At 46.8% G+C, this 24315-nt stretch overlaps 1 protein-coding gene and 2 long non-coding RNA genes across 4 annotated transcripts; 2 read left to right on the forward strand and 1 right to left on the reverse strand.

Annotated features, from left to right (window-relative positions):
- Positions 1-792: 792 nt before the first annotated feature.
- On the forward strand, positions 793-1466 carry LOC136356350 (uncharacterized). The gene is made up of 2 exons (XR_010741086.1): positions 793-944; positions 1154-1466. It is a non-coding gene; the product is annotated as an uncharacterized lncRNA (long non-coding RNA).
- Positions 1467-2698: 1232 nt separating this feature from the next.
- LOC107280534 (uncharacterized) lies at positions 2699-4548 on the reverse strand. Of its 2 annotated transcripts, none has more exons than XR_001545045.3 (2): positions 4380-4548; positions 2699-3057 (listed from the first exon to the last, which is right to left on the reverse strand). It is a non-coding gene; the product is annotated as an uncharacterized lncRNA (long non-coding RNA). The 2 variants fall into 2 exon arrangements; XR_003242133.2 differs by having other exon boundaries at positions 2699-3094.
- Positions 4549-6826: 2278 nt separating this feature from the next.
- Positions 6827-8136, forward strand: LOC107276858 (BTB/POZ and MATH domain-containing protein 4). The gene is made up of 2 exons (XM_066309751.1): positions 6827-7400; positions 8120-8136. The coding sequence occupies exons 1-2, from the start codon at positions 6827-6829 to the stop codon at positions 8134-8136; spliced, it is 591 nt and encodes a 196-aa protein (XP_066165848.1).
- The last annotated feature ends 16179 nt before the right edge of the window (positions 8137-24315 follow it).

Raw genomic sequence — 24315 nt, forward strand, 5'->3', positions numbered from 1 at the left:
CAGAGACAAAGGATTTAGACAGGTTCAGGCCCTCTCAATGAGAGGTAATACCCTACTCCTGTTTGGGGATTTGAATCCGCCGGATGTGTATTGATCTGACGATCAGGTTGTCTCATGCCCCCTAGAGGGCCTCCTGCCCACCTTATATAGGGTGGGGGGCAGGATTACAAGATAGAAACCTTAACCAATACGGTATCGGTTTCCTAAATCTACTTTACAATATTATCAAACCAGGACTTTAGGCTGTTCCGTAATATATAAGGAAACGTAATACCCGAGTCATGATCTATTACATATTCCATAGATATAAGTTATCCCCTATGACTAGTCGGATAACCATGCCGTATGGGTATGGGGTACCCATAATATCCACAGATGTAAACTGTGGAAAAGAAGTTCTCATAACAAATACCCATTTCTCAATATCAAAATCACATACAAATAAATTAATAGCTCACAAAATGATACAAAATGTAACTCCTATCTACTTTGAGATAACCATATAATATCCCTTCTTTCTATAAAGTTATCCCCCACTAAGTGCAATTAACTCCTAAAGCTCACACCTCAATGTTCCACGTCATCATTAATTCACAACCGTTGGATCGGTATATTAGATCTCATCTGAACCGTCGGATGAAAAAACTCAGGTTTGATTGAACACAGCACGTGAGGTCCATATATTGCTTCCACCACAGGAGGCCCATGTCAATCTATCGCAGCCCAGGAGGCCGTCTATCGCAGCCCAATGAAGGATTTAGGGTTCGGTGGGTCTCATCCTCCTGACTTCCTGAGTCGGAGCGGCGCCGGCAGCGTAGTGCGGCGCGGTCGCATGCAGGTGGTGGTAGGGACAGCGCGCGGCGAGGTGGAGCGTCGGCGTCGTGCATCCTCTTCACTCTTCAGCTCACCATGAATAGCATCCACCGTCTCCCCCCATCGACCAGGCATGATCTCTTCTTCTTCTATGATTTTTTTTTTATGAAACCGATTGAATAATAATCGTATTGTCCGTCAATGAAACCGTCGCCATCAAAGGGAAGCCGAGGGGCTATGTTTAAATTTTAATGCCATGTTTAATTCCTTTTTATGCTCCTTTCACCTAACGCATGTTTTTATTCCACCACTAATCTCTGCGATATCATCGTTGATCTAGCTGCTGGCAACATACGTTTCTATCAGCAGCTAGCTGTCCTAGCTAGCCTCATCAGTTCAGCGCATCGATGGGAGATTGGGAGCCGGCACTGCTCGATGTCTCTCTCGCCCTCATCTTATCGCCCGCGTCAGCGATATATAGTGCCAACCAGGTCCAGGAAGTTCTTAAGTTCTTTGATGATACCCATGTAGCTGACCTTCTTTGATGATACTTTGTTCCCATATCTGATTGGTTGATATACATTGCAATGTGTAGGCACCAAACAAAGCAGTTGTTGTGTTCCTTTGCATAGAGATTTTTACATCATCTCTGATATGTCTCATGTTTCTGTTAATTATCTCCTATCCCAGTCCACTTTCATGGGCTTTAAAGCTGCACTGCCAGTAAATTGAGGTGGTAAGCAGCCATCGAATCATCCGCTCCTAAAATTCTAAGCATTCGTGAGTTCCTTGATGATCCCTGTTTGTTTCCTGTTGATTACAAGTTAATAGATGCTACACTAAGACCTTGACTTTGCAACCTTCAGTCTCTAATTGTCTGCATGCATCATTTACTCCAGAGTTCTAATTAACAGGATTTTCAGGTGAAGGCCATCTGTGGATCCAAAATATATTGTTCTTTGGCTAAGATTTTAGGTCTGGCTGTTTTTCTCCATTTCATATAAGCTTTTTGAAAATATCCCATATTAAATATTTCTATTTGAGAAACTATCTGGATACTTTGATTAACCCCCATTAGATGGGTTTTTTTACAGCGAAATTTTGTGGCGGGTTTCGTGTAATTGTTGCCCCTTTTTTTTCCACTATATATTCAATGAAATTGACACACCGGTGCCAGTTCATTTAAAAAAAAATCTGTGACGGGTTTTATACTTTACATATTTTCTGTTGCAGATGAGCTGAAAAACTCTTAAAATTGGATAGCTCAAATATATGTAATATGTAATTGTATTTCTAAAGCTAGAGCCAGATCAATCTGCACATATTTGTTTTATGCTATTCCATCTAATTTGTAACTGCTTTTGTTTCATAAGTCATATATGCAGTTGGTAATTTGGTATACAATTTGAGCTATGATATTTCAGACAGATTGAGGGCATATAGAAAGTTAAGCTTTCAGGTGCCATGATCCCATTCACATTTCAATTGATTAAATGGAATTATTTTGTTGGTAATCTCTTAACAAATACTATAAGTGATCCGGATGTCAAGTGCCCAACTCCTATGTATGCTTGATGCTTCCCTCAATGCTCATATATAAAATTGGGTCATCTTTTAGATTTTGAACCATCCACATTAGGTGAAGGTTTATTTTTGCTAAGGTATGCAGCAATCCATGATCTGGAAGTATACAATTTTATGAATTATAGTAATGATGCCTAATAAATATATAATTTTTTAGGCTTTTGTTTCTTTCATTCTAAACGTTCACAAGCAATCAGATCTTTACTGTATACTATTGTTTCTCTATTTTGAAATTTCGGCCAGCAGATGAAGATTTCATATACTATCATACATCAGTGGGATCAGAACTATCATTAAGAGATTCTCAGCAAATTATAAGCAAATTTATTTAGATTGTTTGCACTAATGTTGCACATTGATAATTGTACTTCTATGCCCGCAGCAACGCGCAGGGTATCAACTAGTTTTATAAGATTCTATCTACATGACCAAGCAAATAGATTATGATCACTTACTTTTATTTTTTGAAGCAAACTCTAAAATCACCTCCTGCTGCCCCGCAAGCTGCAAGCATTTCGCCCAAACACACGCCCCTATGTCTAGGCTTATTTGCCCAATCGCGCACCCTCTAGTAGGCTTCCGAGCATTATTTCCTTTCTTATCTCCTCTTCCACTCCCCCTCCATCATCAGTGGCTTCTTGTCGGTTCACCACTGCCATGCTGTATCGGGACAACTCGTCAACCCCCCAATCGCGACCTGACACAACTAGGCTTAAACAAAATAGGGCTAACAAACTTATTTCTAACGAAACTAAATACTTTTAACATTCTCAAAGTCAACTGAATTCCTCGGCTAACCTGATCTGACACAACATAAAAATAAAAAAATCTGCAGACAAAGCGTTCCTCCCACACCAGTCGAAGCAAAACACGACTCCCATAGAAAATATAAATGGCCGACAAAACAATGTACTACTAATAGCTCACAAAAATAGCAATAAATAAAACTTTATCAAGTGAAATTTGACATTTCTTAGTAAAAATTACAAGAACTGGCAGAGAAACAAAATTGATTTTATAGTTACTATCATGTAAATAGCGCATCAGCTTGATTATTATGTACCAAAGTTCTAAAAATCGAACAAAAACAAAAACAAATCCTCTCAGAAATAGCAAGAACCATGGCAGCGCAAATCAGCACCAAACATTTTGTTACTTTAGAAAATATGCTCATTTCATCAAAAGTAAAAAAAAATTGACAAAAACAAATAAACTATACTCATTTTATATGACAAAAACAAAAAACAAAAACACAAAAGAAATTATTTCAAAAGCAAAATAAAACAAAAACACAAAAAACAAAACAAAAACAAAATTACAAAAGTGATAAAAATTATGTCATGTTAAAAATCCTGTGAGCCTGGGTAGATTATCTAATTCTAACTAATTTATGTTATGTTAATTAGTATATCAGTTAAAAATTAGATAATTATTATGTATGGGACCCGGTTAATTTTTGTTCTAGGTTCACCACCGTAGAAACTGGTATGCACAAAAACAAATAGCCCTGACACACGTTCTTTACTATTCCATGCCAAGAGCACTCAATTTCTGTTTAGTATGAATCTGTATCTCAAGTTTTTTTTTCTGGAAAAATCACAAACAAAAAATAAATCAGAGAGACAGTTCATACAGTCATGGCTCTGCAGAGAGCTCACATGATATCAGCAAAAAGATCCAGCATAACGATCTTTCAGCTAACATCACAACACCAAGTTTTTTTTTTTTTTTTTGAAAAAAATGATGTTATAGATAACATCCTTCGCAAATAAAAATAGGCAGAAGATCCTTCCCTACCTCAAACTAGAGCATCAACTGCAAAGGTTATAAGAGAATGCAGAAATTTATCTATCGGAAACTCCTTAAGCTCCATTCCCTGCAACAGATCGGTGAGAAATACATGGTCCTTTGATCTATCTAGCTCCCACAAGCTGCCTGCTCCATTCCCCCAAGAAAAAAAAATTGGAACGAAAAAAGAATACCAAAAACACGGCGCAAATCCTTGGCCGCGGGCTCCGCCGTGACCAGGGGCTCCGCCCGGCGGAACGGACGCCGACATCATCGCGGATGCTGCTGCCGCTTCGCCGCCTCCTCCCCCATCGACGGCTTCTCTCTCTCACTGACAGCTTCTCGGGTTACTCACTCTTTCATGAGTTCATCCCGTGCGTGGAGGAGAAATCGGCGAGGTGGGCGCGTGTGTGGCTGAAGAGAGGACACGACGACGGCACGACGAAACGGGGTCGCATCTCTCTGATTTGGGCTGGGCCCGTGAACAACAGGAGCACGGGGGCCTTCTCTCTTACTTGGGCTTGGCTTGTGCACGAATCTTGAACAAAAAAAAATCCATGGCCACAAATTCAGCTAACAAAGACAAATACATCAGCACGCAGCCAGTTTTAGCAATTCCCTTTTTGGGACTGTCTAGTTTTTATCGCGTCTTTCTTTTCGCCCGTTTTTTTCGCACGGACAACACGCCACATAATTTTTTTTAATCGGACAGATTTGTTTTTTTTTTATTTTTTTCGCCCTCTTTTTACCGCGTCGACGGAGTTGGATTCATTTTTCTTTTTGCCCTTTTTTTCACCCCTTTTTTTATCTGATAGATTCGTATTTTTTTCGGTTTTTTTGCCCGGTTTTTCGCAAAGATGACATAAACACCTCTTATTTTTTTAAGTAGTATAGATAGAGATAGAGATATTGATAGAAATAGAGATAGAGAGCTTAACAAATTAAAAGATTCGTATTTTTCTGTTCATCACCTCGAATGTACACCAATTTTTCGTCCGTCGCACCCCCAAATTCTAATCGGAATTCAATCAACCCCACCCCCGCCCCCCCCCCAAAAAAAATGTCAATCGGAATTCAATCACACAAATAAAACCGGAGAAAGCATATACGCAAATATATCCAAAAATTAGATCGAAGGGGTTGTCGCCGAACCGTTGGCGCCGTCACCGTCGCAGGGACGCCAGGTCGCCGGCGGCTCCCCTCCCGCTGGATCCGGCGGAGGGGAGCGCGCCGTCGCCTCCCCTCCCGCTAGATCCGCCGCCGGTGGTGGGGGAGGGCACCGCCATTGCTCATGGGAGGAAGGGCGCCGCCGCTGCTGCTCGGGGGAAGGTCGAGCACCGGGGGGGTAGGGGGAGGAATGAAATTAGGGTTAGGTTTTGGGTGCCCACTATTTATTTAGGTTAGGATTAATCTAGACCATCCATTCGATCGGACGGCTCCAGCTTCCCCCGCGTCGGGCCACCGGCCCGTTGAGCCGCCGGATGGACCGTGTGTAGCAAGAGGATGCAAAATGGACTTGAACGCAGAAGGAAACAGGCCAGCCACATAGAATAGACAAGAGGGAACGCGATGAACTTTTCCATATTCAGCCCAAACCTACAAGGAAAGATTTTGATTATTTTTCCAATTAAATAATTGTTAAATAATGTTTGCATTATTAAAATCAGCAATTAAGCTCTGAAAATTCCAATAAAATTCCAAAGAGCGTAACTAATCATGGAGAATTTAATAAAATTAAATTTAACCATGTCATTTTATTTCTCACACTTACTTTACTTGTGAATTTTCGGGAATACGTAAGGAGCGCATCTTTGTATTAAGGAGAAATAAAATTATTACTTAAAAATACCAAATATTTTAGCAAATTTGTATTTTAATTAATTGCATATTTTTCTTGTCTGTACACTTCCCGTTGCAGCGCTTGTGTACTTTTGCTAGTAGAAATAGAGATATCAAAAGTTTTAATTTTTTATAATTATTTTGTTGATGTATGCAATAATCCGGGTGGATATTCCACTCCGGTGATTAAAATCTCTTTGCTTGAAATACACGGTAATTGTGCTGGATTTTTTTTTTGCATATGTAGGCTTTGTTTGGATCCTCCGAGCTATTAAATAGTCCTCCAGAATCTTGCTATTTAGGAGTATTAAACGTAGATTATCGACAAAACCGATTCCATAACCCCTAGGCTATTTTGCGAGACGAATCTAATGATGTATATTAATCTATGATTAGTGATTGATTACTGTAGCATCACTGTAGCAAATCATGGATTAATATACCTCGTTAGATTCGTCTCACAAAATAGCCTTAAGGTTATGAAATGAGTTTTGTCAGTAATTTATGTTTAATACTCCTAAATATCAAGATTCCGGAGGGCTAGCCGTAGTGTGGGAACTTTACTTTGTAGGCGTCGATGAGACTCGCGTAGCCATTCATGGAAATAATCGTAGTAATCGACCGTATCCAGTACGAAATCTGCAACAAACGGACGGAACGGACGCAGAATTACCAGCGATCGAGATCCATATCTTAAAGGTGGTATATATAAAATCGTTTGTATACATCGTCCCTCTCTCTCTGTTTTATTTGCCTCTTGTTTTTGCCTCCCCAGATCGAACAACGTCCGGCCCGATCTGCCATGTCCACGTCGACGCCGCCTCCGCTAGCGGCAAGCCGCCAAGAGCAGCCAGCCGGCGACTGTCCGCCACCTCCGCGCCCTACCACCGCCTTCGATGATACTTTGTACGCGACCAACAAGAAGGTCCTCACGATGCACATCGACAGCTACAAGGAGGCGACGAAGCTGGCGGCCAACGGCATGAACATCAAGTCCCCCAATCTCGACGCCGGCGGCCACTCATGGCACATCCTCGTCTACCCCAACGGCAGGCTCCCCGGCACCACGGACTCCATGTCGCTCTTCCTCCAGCTCGCCGATGCCCCAGACGATGGCGGGTACGTGAAGTTCGAGTACCAGTTCATGCTGGAAATACACAGCGGCGACAGCCGCGGGCTGGAGTTTATGTCCGGCGGAGTCGTCGCCGCCGCCAACAAGAGGTGGAACGCGCACGGCTTCGAGCGGTTCGTGTCACGTGAAGATCTCGGCAAGAGGGGCTTCGTCAAGGCTGATCGCTTCCAGATCCGCTGCGACGTCATCGTCTTGGAAAAGAAGCCGTCGATGCTGCCGGTCGTCGAGACACCGCCGCCCTCGGGTCAGCCGAGCCCGGCTACCGAGACGGCGCCGCCGGGGCTATCAGGCTCGCGCCAAGCCCCTGTCGAGAGAGCGCCGCGAACGGCAACTTCGAGGTCCTCGCCAAGTCCATCGTGGAGAATGGAAATTCCATAATAAATTTAACTTTGGATCATCTTTTATTATTAATATTTTATTTTAGATCACCCTTTAAACAATAATATTTTACTTTGTACTACATAATCTTATCTTTGTTTTAATTTGAATCACACTAACTCTTTTCTCATACATATGAATGATTCCGAATATACTAGCTTGCACTCGTTAATACACTAGATTGTTGCTTTGACATATAACAAGTTGACGAGGATGAATAAAATAGTTTAGAGTGGTTCAAAGTGTCACAAAAGTATATTTACCTGGTTTAAAGTGAAAATATTTGTTAAAGGGTAATTCAAAATGATACAGTGGTAATAAAAAGTGGACTTTACTCTAAAAAATTTGTCTCCAGCAAACTTATTTATTCTGTTTTTTCAAATTGAACTATGTTAAAACTAGTCTGGAGCAAATTTATTTATTCCAACACAAATTCAATGTTTACGGCAAACGGCTTTATTAACATGCAAAAATCACATTCTCGGCCCGAACATCACGAATTACCAATTCCAATTGGATAACCGGAATTGAGTAGCACTACTAGAAAAAGCATTTTTCATGATGTGGGGGGTCTCATTTTCACAGGTGGGCATAACCCTTAGAGTCAAATGATCGCCTACAAAAATATAAATCAGGGTGAAATCTACATTCCACCTGCGAAAATAGACTTGAATATAAATAGACTGGGATAGGAGTAGATTTTTTTCTAAGTTCCAAATCCTCACCCCTCCCCTCACCCTCTCCTCCCCTCCCCTCACATCTCCTCCCCTCAGGCCCTCACCCTCTCCCACAGCGGCTACGCGCGCGGGGCAGCGCGGAAGGCGGCGGGGCGGCAGCGGCATCCGGTGGCCGCGGCGGAGTCCGGCGGCGGCAGCGACGATGCGGCCCGGCGGCGGCTCCCCTCCCCCCTCCCTCCCAGATCTGGCCGAAGGAGGGAGGGGGGAGGCCGGCGGCGGTGGCTACGGCGCGGGGCGGCGGCGGCTACGGCGCGATGACGACGGTGGCGACGACGACGACCGGCGCGGCTCCCCTCCCCTCCCCTCCCGCCCGGCGCGGCGACGCCGGAGGAGGGCGGCGGCGGCGGCCCGCCTCCCGTGATTTTTTTTGTTTTTTTGAATGGATTTTTGCAGGCGGGCTGTTGCCCCGACTGCGAAAATAGATGATTTTCGCAGGCGGTCCAATCCTCTGCCTGCAAAAATCAATTTTGACCGCTTGGGAAAATGCTTTTTCTAGTAGTGTAGGATTGGAGGGGAATAATTATCATGGGAAACAGTTTAATAGAATTTGGGTTGGACATAGCGCCATCTAATTTGAATTAAACTAGCAGGTATTGTGTGCATTGTCGGCAAAATTCATGGTCGAAATTAAAAGGTCATCTCAAATCTGATCGGAATCACCGATTTTAGGTGACTTTAGTGTCTATACTGGTAGAAACAAAACCATATTGTTAACCTCGGTCTGCCCTCGTGGCTCCAGCGATGGTCTTCATGTTGGAATTCTCACCACCACCGATATGCATCATCGACGATTCGACGTCACCACCTACCTACATATGCATCTAAACGCCACTTAGAAAGGCATTTGGCGATTTATTAAAACTCATTAAGAACATTCTTTCAGAGGGAAACAAATTGCCCATAAGTACAGCTATTCGAATAGTTTTACTCTGGCTAGAGGTGTACAAATTTACCCACAAGACACAACTCCACAATATGTCACCATATCACTATGTGCCCATGCTGAACATGTCACCATTTGTGTAGTTGTGACAAGACCCCTCGCATAGCTCAACTCAAAGCAACACATCTGTCGAAACATGAATTCGGCAATAATAAAACGGGGTAGCGCACGAGACCTAAAAGTGGATGGATGTGGAGACAAAGGATTTAGACAGGTTCAGGCCCTCTCAATGAGAGGTAATACCCTACTCCTGTTTGGGGATTTGAATCCGCCGAGTGTGTATTGATCTGACGATCAGGTTGTCTCATGCCCCTAGAGGGGCTCCCTGCCCTCCTTATATAGGTTGGGGGGCAGGGTTACAAGATAGAAACCTTAACCAATACGGTATCGGTTTCCTAAATCTACTTTACAATCTTATCAAACCAGGACTTTAGGCCGTTCCATAATATACAGGGAAACGTAATACCCAAGTCATGATCTGTTACATATTCCATACATATATGTTATCCCCTATTACTAGTCGGATAACCATGCCGTGTGGGTATGGGGTACCCATAATCTCCACAGTAGCCCCTGAGACCTTCACAGTCGAAAATATAATCTTCTCTCGAACTAGATTACTCTAAAGCCGAGTGCTTCAATCATCTTCGCCATGGTCTCCCGAGTACTTTTACCAAATCTGAAGACTGTGGAGGGCTGAAAAATAAAGTCAGGTGCATCGAATAGATGCACCTAATAGGTGTAGCCCCCAACTATGTGATTAGCTGAACAAGCTAAACATATAGTCAAGGAATAAATTATCCAATTAACCGAGTGGTTTTTGATAATTATAGTCAACCAAGTGACTTGATACCAATATATAGCATATGCGGTGTGAATCCCCGAATAATATGATCCAAGTGATATACTGACTGCTTGGCAAAATATGATGCGTACAACCTAAAGTTGACAACATCTTTGAAAGTTCACATAGCAAAACAATTATAAAGAAGCTTGAATGCTGTGAATAAAGAAATTTCCAAAGTATTGGGCATACGCCATGCGCACACTGCTTTAACAGATGTGCTTAAGTCCCTAAAAGACACATGGTTTCACCACACCTGGAAATATATGGCATATATGGTATAACATCCGAGTAAGTAAACTCATAAAGGATTTACCAACCGCCTGAAAAATGACCATAATATATAATCAGCCTAAGCCATAATATTGGTCAATAAAAATGCACACTTACGTGGCAAAAAGCAATGATATTGTATCCAATCAATTGCTTGATAAACCCAAACAGCACTTGACTATATAAAAAAGCCAGCGGAGCAGCTATATAAAGCTTTACTGTTTGACACCTTTTAAGATGCATTGTACCAACTCCTAAAAAGTCGAGTAACTGCGGTATAAAAGGATTTTAAGGTATTGGGCACTTGATCACGCGCACTTTGGCCTAAGCGAAAAGTGCCTAAGTCCCTAAAAGAACGTGACAGGCCACACCTGAAAATATGGGCTGCAGACATATTAGGCCTAGACCAAAAAATATGCCTTCGACACCCTTTAAAGGATGACGCATGTAACATGCTCTCGAGTAATAAATCTTCCGGGTGATATAGACCAGGTGTAGCTCATATGAATAGCTTCTGATCTGAGTGATTATCCCTTATGAGATACTCCAAAATATATATAATAATTGAATCCCGACTGGCGCAAGTATTCGGTTGATAGCCCTTACGGGGAATAATAATTGGTCCAGTCTTTGAGCATAGAAAATAGACTCATGACTATGAATCCATGTGGAATGTATCCGGAACAAGTCCAAATTGGAGATATAATCCTCACGCTTGAGTTGATGAGCCCCTGAGCATATAGCTTGTCCTTCTGTCATAGTCAAAATTGTCCATTGATGGTAGCTGACGCAGTTGGCATAGAGACAAGACGACCAACATAGAGATAATATTGCCCACCAGAGGTGGCAAAAATATTGGTGGTAGTGAAGATAATGATACCAATCAAAAGTGATGAAGTTGCACAGCCGTGGAGGCGAAGAAACCAGTCGGCAGTAGTCAGGTCAGCCATCAATGAAGATGAAAGCGCCCAGCGATAAAGTTGTGTAGCCATGGCAGCGAAATAATCAGTCGGTGACAGACGAGGCAAATCAAAGGCGATGACAAAATCCACCAATCATGGAGATGAAGAAAATAGTCGGCGACGACAAATGCAACTGACATGATGAAGATGACGATGTCGGTGATCCAGTCAATAGCAGTGTCGCAACCAATGATAATGACGAAGACGCTCATCAGCATTTGCATAGTAGGTCAACCGTCAAGGTGAAATAATAAGTCGGCGAAAACATAATCATCCATTAGCAACAGCGGAGATGTCAGGGCCGATGAAGCAGAGGTGCTGGTGATGATGTCAGTGACAATAATCCATCAAATTAATGTTATGGCTGTTGTAGATGCTTCACTTGGAGGAGAGTTGATGTTGTTGTCTAACTCGTCCAAACCAAAATATTTGAAGTTGTTGAAGTAGAATGTCTGCTCCGAATCAAAGATGAAGATAATGACTCCTGGAGTTGACTCGTTGGTTGATGAATTGATTTCTTCAGCTTGACATAAAATTTGTCAAATTTTGAGCCTTGTATTTGTGTAGCCCCCGACTCTTTGATTAGTTGGGAAACAACTGAACATAGAGTCGAGAACTGTAGCTTCTTGTCGTCGAATAGTCATTGCTTGATTGAAGATATGTGTTGAAGATGTCCAAGTAGAAATCCGGTGGTGAAGACGCGCAGTTGTGAAGATAAAAGCACCAGTCGGCGGCGGCATAACCAGTCGGCGACGGAAGACGATGATGTCCATCAGTAGTGGTAGCTGTATAACCAGACGTAGAGGTAAGGGCACTAGTCAGCAGCAGACGAGACGACCGGCGATGAAGATGTAGATGCCCAACAACAGCGGCATAATAGGCCAGCCGTGTAGGCGGTGACACCAGTCGGCGGCGGACGAGGCGGCCGGTCGATGAAGACGTAGACGCCCAACAACGGCGGCATAATAGGCCAGCCGTGCAGACGGAAACACCAGTCGGCGGCGATGGAGGCAGGCCGGTGGTGGAGTCGTAGACGCCCAACAACGACAGCATAATAGGCCAGCCGTGCAGACGGAGACACCAGTCGGCGGCGGCGAAGGCAGGCTGGTCGGTGAAGACGCAGACGCCCATCAACGGTGGCATAATAGGCCAGCGTGCAGGCGGAAACACCAGTCGGCGACGATGGAGGCAGGCCGGTGGTGGAGTCGTAGACGCCCAACAACGACGGCATAATAGGCCAGCCGTGCAGACGGAAACACCAGTCGGCGGCGATGGAGGCAGGCCGGTGGTGGAGTCGTAGACGCCCAACAACGACAGCATAATAGGCCAGCCGTGCAGACGGAGACACCAGTCGGCGGCGACGAAGGCAGGCTGGTCGGTGAAGACGCAGACGCCCATCAACGGTGGCATAATAGGCCAGCGTGCAGGCGGAAACACCAGTCGGCGACGATGGAGGCAGGCCGGTGGTGGAGTCGTAGACGCCCAACAACGACGGCATAATAGGCCAGCCGTGCAGACGGAGACACCAGTCGGCGGCGGCGAAGGCAAGCCGGTCGGTGAAGACGTAGACGCCCATCAACGGTGGCATAATAGGCCAGCGTGCAGGCGGAAACACCAGTCGGCAGCCATGGCAAACGTAGGCAGCTTGTGTTGAAGATACTGATGCCTATTAGTAGTGACAGCGATGTAGCCAGCCGTGAAGAATATAGCATCAGTTGGCGTTATAACAGGCCAGCCGTGCAGGCGGTGACACCAGTCAGCGGCGGATGCGGCGGCCGGTCGGTGAAGACGTAGACGCCCAACAACGGCGGCATAAAGGCCATCCGTGCAGGCGGAAACACCAGTCGGCAGCGGCGAAGGCAAGCCGGTCGGTGAAGACGTAGACGCCCAACAACGGCGGCATAATAGGCCAGCCGTGCAGGCGGAAACACCAGTCGGCGGCGGCGAAGGCAAGCCGGTCGGTGAAGACGTAGACGCCCAACAACGGCGGCATAAAGGCCAGCCGTGCAGGCGGAAACACCAGTCGGCAGCGGCGAAGGCAAGCCGGTCGGTGAAGACGTAGACGCCCAACAACGGCGGCATAAAGGCCAGCCGTGCAGGCGGAAACACCAGTCGGCGGCGGCGAAGGCAAGCCGGTCGGTGATGTTCTGACTGATCCATTCCTGGAGCGTAAGAGATAAGCTTAAAGCCATGAATCCCTTTTATGCATATCTGGATCTGGATCCTGCAGAACAAACATATAGGATGAGTAGTATCTGATATAAATATAATACTCGAGAAAAAATCAAGTATTTTAAAATATTTATAAATATGTATTTCTCCTCTTGTCAATTTTGATTTCCCCGAGCAGATGACTCTGTACGTTTAAACACTCTGTCCGACTTGTCATTGCCCCCAAGCATCGGGAGTCGGCCTAGGCACTTCCCAAACATGCATATGAGTGACATGAGTTCGTCATTAATGGAACAAAGTTTCACGAATCAGAATTTACTACTCGGGTACTTTTGTAATTGTAAAGAGCAGAAAATAAATTTATTTTATCTCTATGCTTTTGATTTATTCCGAATAATACTTAGCACCTTGCGTTACTCGGTCCATCCAACGAGCCCCCGGGTGCTAGGAATCGGCCCAAAGGCAACCATCCATTGGCAAACCAAACGGAAAGCATAGGAAGATAGAACTCCATAACTCGATAGGTACTTTTGTACTCAGATTATGTCGCAAGCAATCAAGATAAATATTATAAAAAAATATGATATAACATCTGTAGCCCCCGACTCACTACTCAATGGAAGACCAATTGGTGTAGTGAGGCAGAGGAAAAGGAAAAATATCATATAAAGAATAAAATAAATGATGACTTAGCTTTGTAATATTCCCTCGATGACAGCAGAAGTAGCCGATGTGGGAATAAAGCAGTCCATCAATGGTGACAAAAACACCAGTCGGCGCCAGTGGAACCAAGCCAGTGGTGTAGATGATGAAGCCCATTAACAGCGGCGGAGTCCGCCAACCCTATAGGCAAAAACACCAGTCAGTGGCAGCAGAGGCAGGCCAGCGGTGAAGTCATAGACGCCCAACAGCAGTGGCATAATAGGCTAGCCGTGTAGGCAGAAACACCAGTCGGCGGCGGCGAAGGCCAGCCGGTCGGCGAAGACGTGGACGCCCATGAACGGTGGTGTGACCAACCAACCGTATAGGCGAGGACACCAGTCGGCGGCGACGGAGGCAGGCCGGCGGTGAAGTCGTAGACGCCCAACAACGGCGGCATAAAGGCCAGCCGTGCAGGCGGAAACACCAGTCGGCGGCGGCGGAGGCAAGCCGAGGGTGAAGTCGTAGACGCCCAACAACGGCGGCATAAAGGCCAGCCGTGCAGGCGGAAACACCAGTCGGCGGCGACGAAGGCAGGCCGAGGGTGAAGTCGTAGACGCCCAACAACGGCGGCATAAAGGCCAGCCGTGCAGGCGGAAACACCAGTCGGCGGCGACGGAGGCAGGCCGAGGGTGAAGTCGTAGACGCCCAACAACGGCGGCATAATAGGCCAACCGTGTAGGCGGAGACACCAGTCGGCGGCGACGGAGGCAGGCCGGTTGGTGAGACCTCCCGAGCACGCGGCAGGATGCCCGCGGACGCACGCGCCACGGGTGTAGTCGGGCCGCGTCAGCCACGCAAGGATGAAGCCCCCGGGCATCCGGCGCCGTTCCCCTAGTATACTTGCATTGCATGCAACCAAGACGGACGGCCTGATCGCGAAACCGCGCGAGGTCGTGTGCGGCGGCTGTCGGCCGGTGGTCTCGCGCGTTCTCAGCGTGGACGGCTTCTTGACGTGCAGCGGCTCGCAGCGGTTTCTGCGATCAGTAAGGCGATGCGACAGTGATCATGATCATCAGTCCTCGTCAACCGGTGCAGACATGCAGGCAAAAATAACCAGCAAAATTAAGATTAATAATCTATAATCCAAAATCAATCTAATTAGCATGTAGCAGGAAGATTAGATGCATATAGCAATGCACGTATGCCCGCTTCTCTGCTGATCGATCCCAGGCATGCATGGACACAAGATGCATCCGGTGATTTGAAGATTGGTTCCATCGCACTCGTCGACGAGGAACTCGACGCACCCCTACCTGGCGCGCCAACTGTCGAAACTAGATTTCGGCAATAATAAAAGGGGGTGGCTATCAAGCTGGAAAAGTGTATGGGTTTGGAGACAAAAGATTTATACAGGTTCAGGCCTTCTTATTCAAGAAGTAATACTCTACTCCTGTCCGGGGATGAATCCGCCGAGTGTCTTATTGGTTGTATGATTTGGAGAAAATCAACCTCTGCCCCTAGAGGCACCCGGACCCCCCTTATATATGGGAAGGAGTCCGTGTTACAAAAGATAATCTATATCCCTAACGGAATATGCAGATACAGATAAAATACAGTCGTAACCGACTAAGTCTCAAGGTGTTTCCTTGATGTACAAGTTGAGAAACAAACCCGAGATACAAATAAGATATTCTATCTATATTCGGTATCCTATATTCAGTCCAAATTCCATCGCCGTGTAGATATGGTATATCCTATATTCAGTCCAAATTCACGGAGTAATTCCAGGATTATCCGCAACTCCACTCGGCCAGATCACCCTCCCGGTCACCTTCGGCACTCGGGAAAACTTCCGCACAGAGAATATCAGCTTTGAAGTCGCCGATTTCGAGACAGCATACCATGCCATACTCGGACGCCCGGCGTTAGCCAAGTTTATGGCCGTCCCGCACTACACTTATATGATGATGAAGATGCCTGGTCCCCGAGGAGTACTATCCCTACGAAGCGACATCAAGCAAGCCGTCACATGCGACAAGGAGAGTTGCGACATGGCCCAAACCCGCGAGATGGCGTCTGCCCGAGAGGATATCCGACTGGCTGCAGCCACGGCGAGCGAAGGAGAAGTGCCCGCTACCAAGATTTCAAAGAGTGGAGAAAGCGAAGCCAAGACTAAAAAGATTCCCCTAGATCCTTCTGATTCTACTAAAACTGCTGTAATAGGCGCCGAGTTAGATTGTAAATAGGAAAGCGCGCTCATCACCTTTCTTCAGAACAATAAAGATATCTTTGCATGGAAACCATCTGATATGCCCGGTATTCCTAGAGAGGTGATTGAGCACTCCTTGCATGTCAAAGAAGATGCCAAGCCTATCAAACAACGACTCCGCCGATTCGCACAAGACAGGAAGGACGCGATCAAGGAAGAATTAACCAAGCTGTTAGCGGCAGGCTTCATCAAAGAAGTCCTTCATCCCGACTGGCTGGCAAACCCGGTTCTAGTTCGGAAGAAAACGGGGCAATGGCGCATGTGTGTTGATTATACTGACCTCAACAAGTCTTGCCCTAAAGATCCTTTTGGGTTGCCTCGCATTGACCAGGTAGTCGACTCGACCGCTGGCTGCGAGCTTCTCAGTTTTTTGGATTGCTACTCGGGGTATCATCAGATCCGACTGAAGGAATCCGACTGCTTGAAGACTTCATTCATCACGCCCTTTGGAGCATACTGCTACGTCACCATGCCGTTCGGACTAAAAAACGCAGGAGCAACTTATCAACGTATGATCCAGAGATGCTTCTCAACGCAGATCGGCCGCAACGTTGAATCCTATGTGGATGATGTAGTCGTCAAGACCAAGCAAAAGGATGATTTGATGTCGCGACCGGGAAAATTGCCTTTTCCCGAACGCTAGTGTATTAATCCCCGTCCCAGGAAAAGCCGGGGTACACCACACAAACATGATATAAAAGACACATCTTTATTATATCGATAATATTTACATTATTACAAAGGCGCTTCAGGCCTGACAATCAAAAATAAACAGCAGCGGACTAGCGGGCCTACGGCTCCATCTTCACAGGCGCTCAACTGGGGTATAAGCCAGGACTCCACCTAAGACATCTTCTCCAAAGCTTCTCTTACTGAAGGGGGGAGAAAGATAGAGCAAGAATGAGTACAACCACAGTACTCAGCAAGCCACACCGGAGATGCTCAATTAATGCAAGGGAGTACAAGGGGATAATAACATAGAGGTTAAGTTTTGCAGTAAACAGCATTTAAAAGTCACTTAGTTGCCCAAAGCCATTTTATAAAGACGATCCTAGAGCTACACAGTATTATTAATCAAGGCCGTGAACCCTCACGAACCTGCCTTAACCCAAGGCCTACGATGATTCAGACCGAACTGGCAACCCGACCCTGGGTCCCAGCTCGTCCCAAGCCAACCCAGGCCAACCATTCCACATTTTAGTTGTTGAGCAAATTTTAAGAATTAGAACACTGACTTGGGTACATTGCTAGGCTTGCCCATATCCGAGGGCTCGGCTATTCGAATAGATTTACTCTGATCAGAGGTGTACATCTTTACCCACAAGACACATCTTCCTCACGTGTTACCACGTGCCACATACCACCACGGTATACGGACGGAAGACGTGACATAGTTTCCAACCCATCCTAGCCTTAGACAAGAGTACCGACCCAATCCCACCTACGGCCGGGATACCCGGGACAGGCAGGCAGAACTGAGCCCCTAGCAGCAGGGCACCAACCCTCTGCCGTATGACATCTCGACTACCGGGCCGCAGCTCGTGTAGCCTTCATTTGCCCTGGAGAATGTCCATCGACGCCCGACTTCATCCATCTCCAATCCGTGTACTTTTGTTTATGACTAGACTGAGCCACAAACTAAGCCTTACCCATTAGACATGTGGAAGTACGGTAGTGCTTTGCAACAGAGGCCCGAGCTTAATCCTTATAGTGGCCGGGGTGCTACTTCCCACAACTGGCATGCACCCAAACCCCACCGAAAACAGGTTTTAGGGGTTTTGAAAGAGGAAGAGAGGTGTTTGTCCAATTCCAACATAAGCCAACCATTCCATAGTGTCCAAATGATATGAGAATTCCCAAAGTCTAAAGTTATAAAACCACCTAATGTTGCCTAATTAAATTGCGAAGCATCTACCTAAATTTAAACTAGGGATACCACGAGTAGAGTGTCCACTAGTTGAGGTTTTGTTTAATCTAGGGTGAACAAGGTAATAATAATAACAATAACAATAATAATATGGTCATAACAAAGGTAAATAGGCATGGCTAAATAAAACAGTGATAACGCGGGAATTTAAATAAAGCGATAATGCAATAATTTAAATCAACATAATTTTACAAACTGGGATTCAATATGATCAAGGATGATGTGACTTGCCTTGCTCGCTTTCCCAAACGACGGCTTCGACTTCCACGAAGAGCGGATCTTCCGAAGCTGCAGCGTCTACACGACCAACGGAAAAGAAAAGGCTTTTACTCTAATAAACTCCATACAACAAGCAGGAACAAAGCACAAAAATGGGTTCTTGACTTCTTAAGGAAAAATTAGAGACTTGAACGGTCCAATTCCGAGTTCGAATGGCCAAGATATGGCCATTTGAAGTTTATATGCTCTTTAAATGGATATTTACGAATTTCTTCATTTAAATTTTAATTAAAAATCTCATTATTGCGTCAGCCGGGAGAGGGGCGCGCGGACCGGGTCCACGGGAAGTGGGGCCCACGCGTCAGCCTCTCGGTCCACGGTGGACCGGGAGCACGCGGCTGGCGGCGGTCGGCGCCGTGGGTCCCACGCGTCAGCCGCACCCGCGGGCGCGGGCGGCTGACGGCCGGGCCCACCTGGCAGCCGCGGGGCGCGCCCGAAGGCGGCCTCGCCGGCACGGCCGACGGGAGCGGCGCGCCCGCGCCCCGATGGTCACCGCCGGCGACCACCGGCGCGGCGGAGCGGCGCCCGAGAGAGCGGAGAGGAGAGGGAAGCGAAAGGGCGGTCCTCGGCTCACCCCGGGACAACGAGGACGGCGGAAACGACGGCCGGAGCGGAGGAAGGCGGCGGCGCGGTTCGGGATGCCGAGGGCGACGGTGCTCCGGCGGTCGGCGGGCGAAGCGGAGCGGCGGACGGGGTCGACGGCGACGCGGCGACGCGGAAGGAGGTGACGCCGAGTCGGGAGGAGGACCGGAGCGACGACGGCGGCGAAACGGAGCTCGGCGGCGACGGCGGAGAGAGAGGAGCACGGCGCGAGCACGAATCCGACGGCGAGAGCGAGCGGCGAGCGGCGGAAACGGAAGAGCGAAGCACGGGGGACGATTTTATAGCGTCGGGAGGGAGAGAGGGCGGCCGGAGAGAGAGGAATCGGTCGCGGAGATCTCGGCTCCATTGAAAGCGCCGGCGAACTTTGCGGGAACGATTCCAAACGGATCCGAGGGAGAGAGAGAGGGGAAAGTGGGGGAAACGGGAGAGGGAATCGCGGGGAATAATTCCCCCCACTTTAATGCGCGCGGGGACGGCGGGAGGCGGCGAGATTCGCGGCGGCGGCGGCGCTAGGGCACGGGCGAGCGGCGGGCGCGGCGCGAGGAGGGAGATGACAGGTGGGTCCCACCCGTCAGCGAGAGTGGCGGGCGGGCCCGCCTGTCAGCGGCGCGCGCGCGCGGGGAGGCCGATGGGCCGCGGGGGAAGAGAGAGAGAGGGAGGGACTGGGCCGAGCCGGCCCAAGAAGGAAGGGGGGGGGGAAAGAGGACTTTTTTTTTTAGGATTTTTTTTTCTTTTTATAAACCTTTTTAACTTTGTTCATTTCTTAATAATTATTATTTGTGCTCTGAAAATTCCACTAAAATTTGAGGGCTCCTTTTAGACCAAGGAGAATTTAACAAAAATTCTCCGGGCCACATTTGAATTTTTCTTGTACGTATTTTAGGGTTTGCCAATTTCTTTTCGAATTTTAATTAATTCTATTATTCCTTTTAGAAAATGAATTTTAATTCGGGATGAATTTATCAGGACGTGACATTTGATCTCGGATCTAGAAGAAACCTTCGCGAGCATCCGTGCTTTCAGGATGAAATTAAACCCTGAAAAGTGCACCTTCGGAGTGCCGTCAGGGAAGCTGCTTGGTTTTATGGTGTCTCATAGGGGCATCCAAGCCAACCCGGAGAAAGTTACTGCTATCCTCAACATGAAACCGCCAAGTACCCAGAAAGATGTTCAGAAGCTGACTGGATGCATGGCGGCGCTCAGCCGATTTGTTTCGAGACTTGGCGAGCGGGGGATGCCCTTCTTTAAGCTATTGAAGAAAACAGATGATTTCCAGTGGGGACCCGAAGCACAGAAGGCCTTCGAAGATTTCAAGAAACTCCTCACCGAGCCACCAGTCTTAGCTTCACCACATCCGCAGGAGCCGTTGTTGCTGTACGTATCAGCCACCTCCCAGGTTGTGAGCACAGTCTTGGTCGTTGAGCGCGAGGAAGAAGGCCATGTCCAGAAAGTCCAGCGACCGATTTACTTTGTCAGCGAAGTCCTAGCCGACTCCAAAACGAGGTACCCTCAGGTTCAGAAGCTGTTATATGGTATTCTAATTACTACCAGGAAGCTATCTCATTACTTTCAAGGTCACTCGGTAACGGTGGTCACATCATTTCCACTCGGTGATATACTGCACAACCGCGAAGCAAACGGACGGACTGCTAAGTGGGCTTTGGAGTTGATGTCTTTGGACATATCATTCAAGCCCCGAATTTCAATCAAGTCCCAAGCGTTAGCTGATTTTGTCGCCGAATGGACCGAGTGCCAGGAGGATATCCCCGCGGAGAAGATGGAGCACTGGACCATGCATTTTGACGGATCAAAACGACTTTCGGGCACTGGAGCAGGAGTGGTTTTGATTTCCCCAACTGGAGAAAGATTAAGCTATGTGCTTTGGATACATTTTTCGGCATCCCACAACGTCGCCGAGTATGAGGCGCTCCTTCATGGACTGCGGATTGCAATTTCCCTAGGGATAAAGCGTCTAATAGTTCGAGGCGATTCACAGCTGGTTGTCAACCAGGTTATGAAAGAGTGGTCCTGCCTTGACGACAATATGATGGCATATCGACAAGAGGTACGCAAATTGGAAGACAAGTTCGATGGACTCGAGCTCAGTCACGTTCTTCGACACAACAATGAAGCCGCCGACAGACTTGCCAACTTTGGATCCAAGCGCGAGGTGGCGCCCTCTGATGTTTTCGTCGAACACCTTTTTACGCCGACAGTACCTCATAAAGATACTACTCAAGTTGCGGGCACTCATGACGTAGCTATGGTTGAAACCGATTGGCGAGAACCTCTCATACGATTTTTGACTTCTCAAGAACTCCCACAAGACAAAGATGAAGCCGAGCGGATTTCAAGGCGGAGCAAACTTTACGTTATGCATGAAGCTGAGTTGTACAAGAAAAGCCCTTCAGGGATTCTGCAACGCTGCGTATCTTTAGAGGAAGGAAGACAATTGCTGAAAGACATACATTCTGGGATATGCGGAAACCATGCTGCCGCGCGCACCATTGTCGGCAAAGCTTACCGGCAGGGTTTTTTCTGGCCTACTGCAGTGTCCGACGCCGACAAAATTGTGCGCACGTGCGAAGGTTGCCAATTTTTCGCCAGACAAATTCATCTACCAGCTCAAGAGTTGCAGACCATCCCACTGTCTTGGCCGTTTGCGGTTTGGGGGCTCGACATGGTTGGCCCGTTTAAAAAGGCAGTCGGCGGTTACACGCACCTCTTTGTGGCCATTGACAAATTCTCCAAGTGGATTGAAGCTAAACCGGTTGTCACAATCACAACAGATAACGCTCGAGACTTCTTCATCAACATTGTGCATAGATTTGGAGTGCCCAATCGGATCATCACTGATAATGGCAGACAATTCACTGGCGGAGTTTTTAAAGACTTTTGTGAAGACTTTGGAATCAAGATTTGCTATGCCTCAGTGGCGCATCCCATGAGCAATGGACAGGTGGAGCGAGCCAACGGCATGATACTTCAAGGGATTAAAGCGCGTGTTTTTGACCGGCTAAAACCCTATGCCGGCAAATGGGTGAAACAGCTGCCGTCAGTACTTTGGTCTTTGCGGACTACACCCAGTCGGGCCACAGGCCAGTCACCTTTTTTCCTTGTCTATGGGGCAGAAGCAATGTTGCCGAGTGAAGTTGAATTCGAGTCTTTGCGCTTTCGAAATTTCCATGAAGAACGCTACGAAGAGGACCGAGTGGATGACTTGCACCGATTGGAAGAAGTCCGCGAAGCGGCTTTGATTCAGTCGGCTCGATACTTACAAGGGCTGCGACGTTATCATAATCGTAATGTTCGATCCCGTGCCTTTCTAGTCGGCGACCTGGTTTTGAGGAAAATTCAAACTACACGAGATCGGCACAAGTTATCTCCTCTATGGGAAGGGCCATTTATCATCTCTGAAGTCACCCGACCAGGTTCCTATCGACTCAAGCGCGAAGACGGTACACTCGTCGACAACTCTTGGAACATTGAACATCTTCGTCGTTTCTACGCTTAAGCTTATCATTGTACTTCCCTACTTTGACTGTCAACATCAAGTTTTCTTCTTGAAGTTGTCAGTCGGGGGCTATCATCATAATAATGGAGTTTGATTTTTTATCAATTCAATTTGCTTACTTGGTCTATCATTGCCTTGTTTGGTTTTCCTACTTAGTCTGCGAGGACTGAAAGTTTTTAATAGCTTCTTTGGGTTTTAGGCTCAACAAAGCTTGATAAAAGCTTTTAAGAAATCAACGACTTGGCTAGAATTATCAAACACAGCATAAATACACCAGTATTGTATAAGTTGAACCTCCATTTGTTACATTCATACTCAGTCAGAATCAGTTTTTTCATCATCAGAGTTATTACTACTCGGCTGAAGGTCGGTATTGCGGAATTGCTCTACAACGTCACTTGCAATCTTGTCAGCCGCGTTTTGAGCATTGCTGATAAGATCAAGAGCAGCTTCTTCGCTTGTCCCGTCTGCAAAGCCATCAATGGCGTCGATTTCAATCCTTGGGTACAAGGATTTGGTCATCGCCAGTGCCATGCTAGCTCCCATACTTCCAGCTTTCTTGATATTCTTGAAATATACATCCGGAGCAACTCTCAGCTTGTCGAAGATTTCGGTTGCGTCGAGTGCACTCGGACCACTGTTATTGAGGAACATAGCTTGGACAAGTGGTGTAGCGACATTAGCGACTTCATCTCTTGCTCCTTCAAGCCTCTTGATCTTACCAACCAGGACGTCAAATTGAGCTTGAGATTTGATTTTGCGGTCTACAAAACACATTTATGATCAAAATCTACTGCATTAAAAAGAGAGAAGTTCAGATTGTCAGCTGGCGGTACCTTCAACCTCCTTCAAGGCCGAGTCCCTTTGCGCAGCCAGTTCTACTTTGTCTCTTTTCAAAGCTTCAATTTGTTTCTCCATCTGAGCCATCCTGGTGGCTTGCGCTGTTTGAAATCCAAACGTTTGAGGATACAGTTATGACAGCATAAATTAATGGGACAGATCTAGAAGATTACCTTTTGATGAACCACTCAGCTCGAAGTTTGAATCCTGGAGCTGGGCAATTCGGTCCCTTAATTCCTTCTCTGTCTTTTTGGCGAGCTCCTTGGCTTCATGTAGCTGGTCCCTAACTGCTTCAAGAGTTCCCAAATGAGGAACCAGCTTTTCCAAAGTTGTAGTCTTGGCCTCATTGCGAAGATGGATTCTCTGCATGATGGTTCATGGTTTAGTTCTGCTTAAGAGAGAACAAAGTTATCAAAGGCAGTCACCCGGAAGATTTACATTCACGATGCGAGTGGCTTCTCCAAGTGCCTTCTTCAGCTGGCACACTTCCTCATCTTCTTTTTGACGATTTATGACGATGCCGGCGACTTGTGAGTTCTCGTCCCACCATTTGAGCAAGATAGGAGGACGAGAGTCATCAGCCGCATTTATGCGAGGAATAGCTTCTTCGTCATCGTCTGGTGTTCCTGATGTATTTCCAAGACATTAGACGAATAAGCTGAAGTTATTTAAATCGGCATCACTTGAGAAGGTGGGTTACCTGAGGATGTTCCTAGCTGAGTGTGAAGTGACCCTTGTTCTTTATTTAGAGACCCAATCATCGCGTCGTTACCAGC

The sequence above is a fragment of the Oryza sativa genome, chromosome 4, assembly GCF_034140825.1.
Source record: "Oryza sativa Japonica Group chromosome 4, ASM3414082v1".
NCBI classification, from domain to species: Eukaryota; Viridiplantae; Streptophyta; class Magnoliopsida; order Poales; family Poaceae; genus Oryza; species Oryza sativa.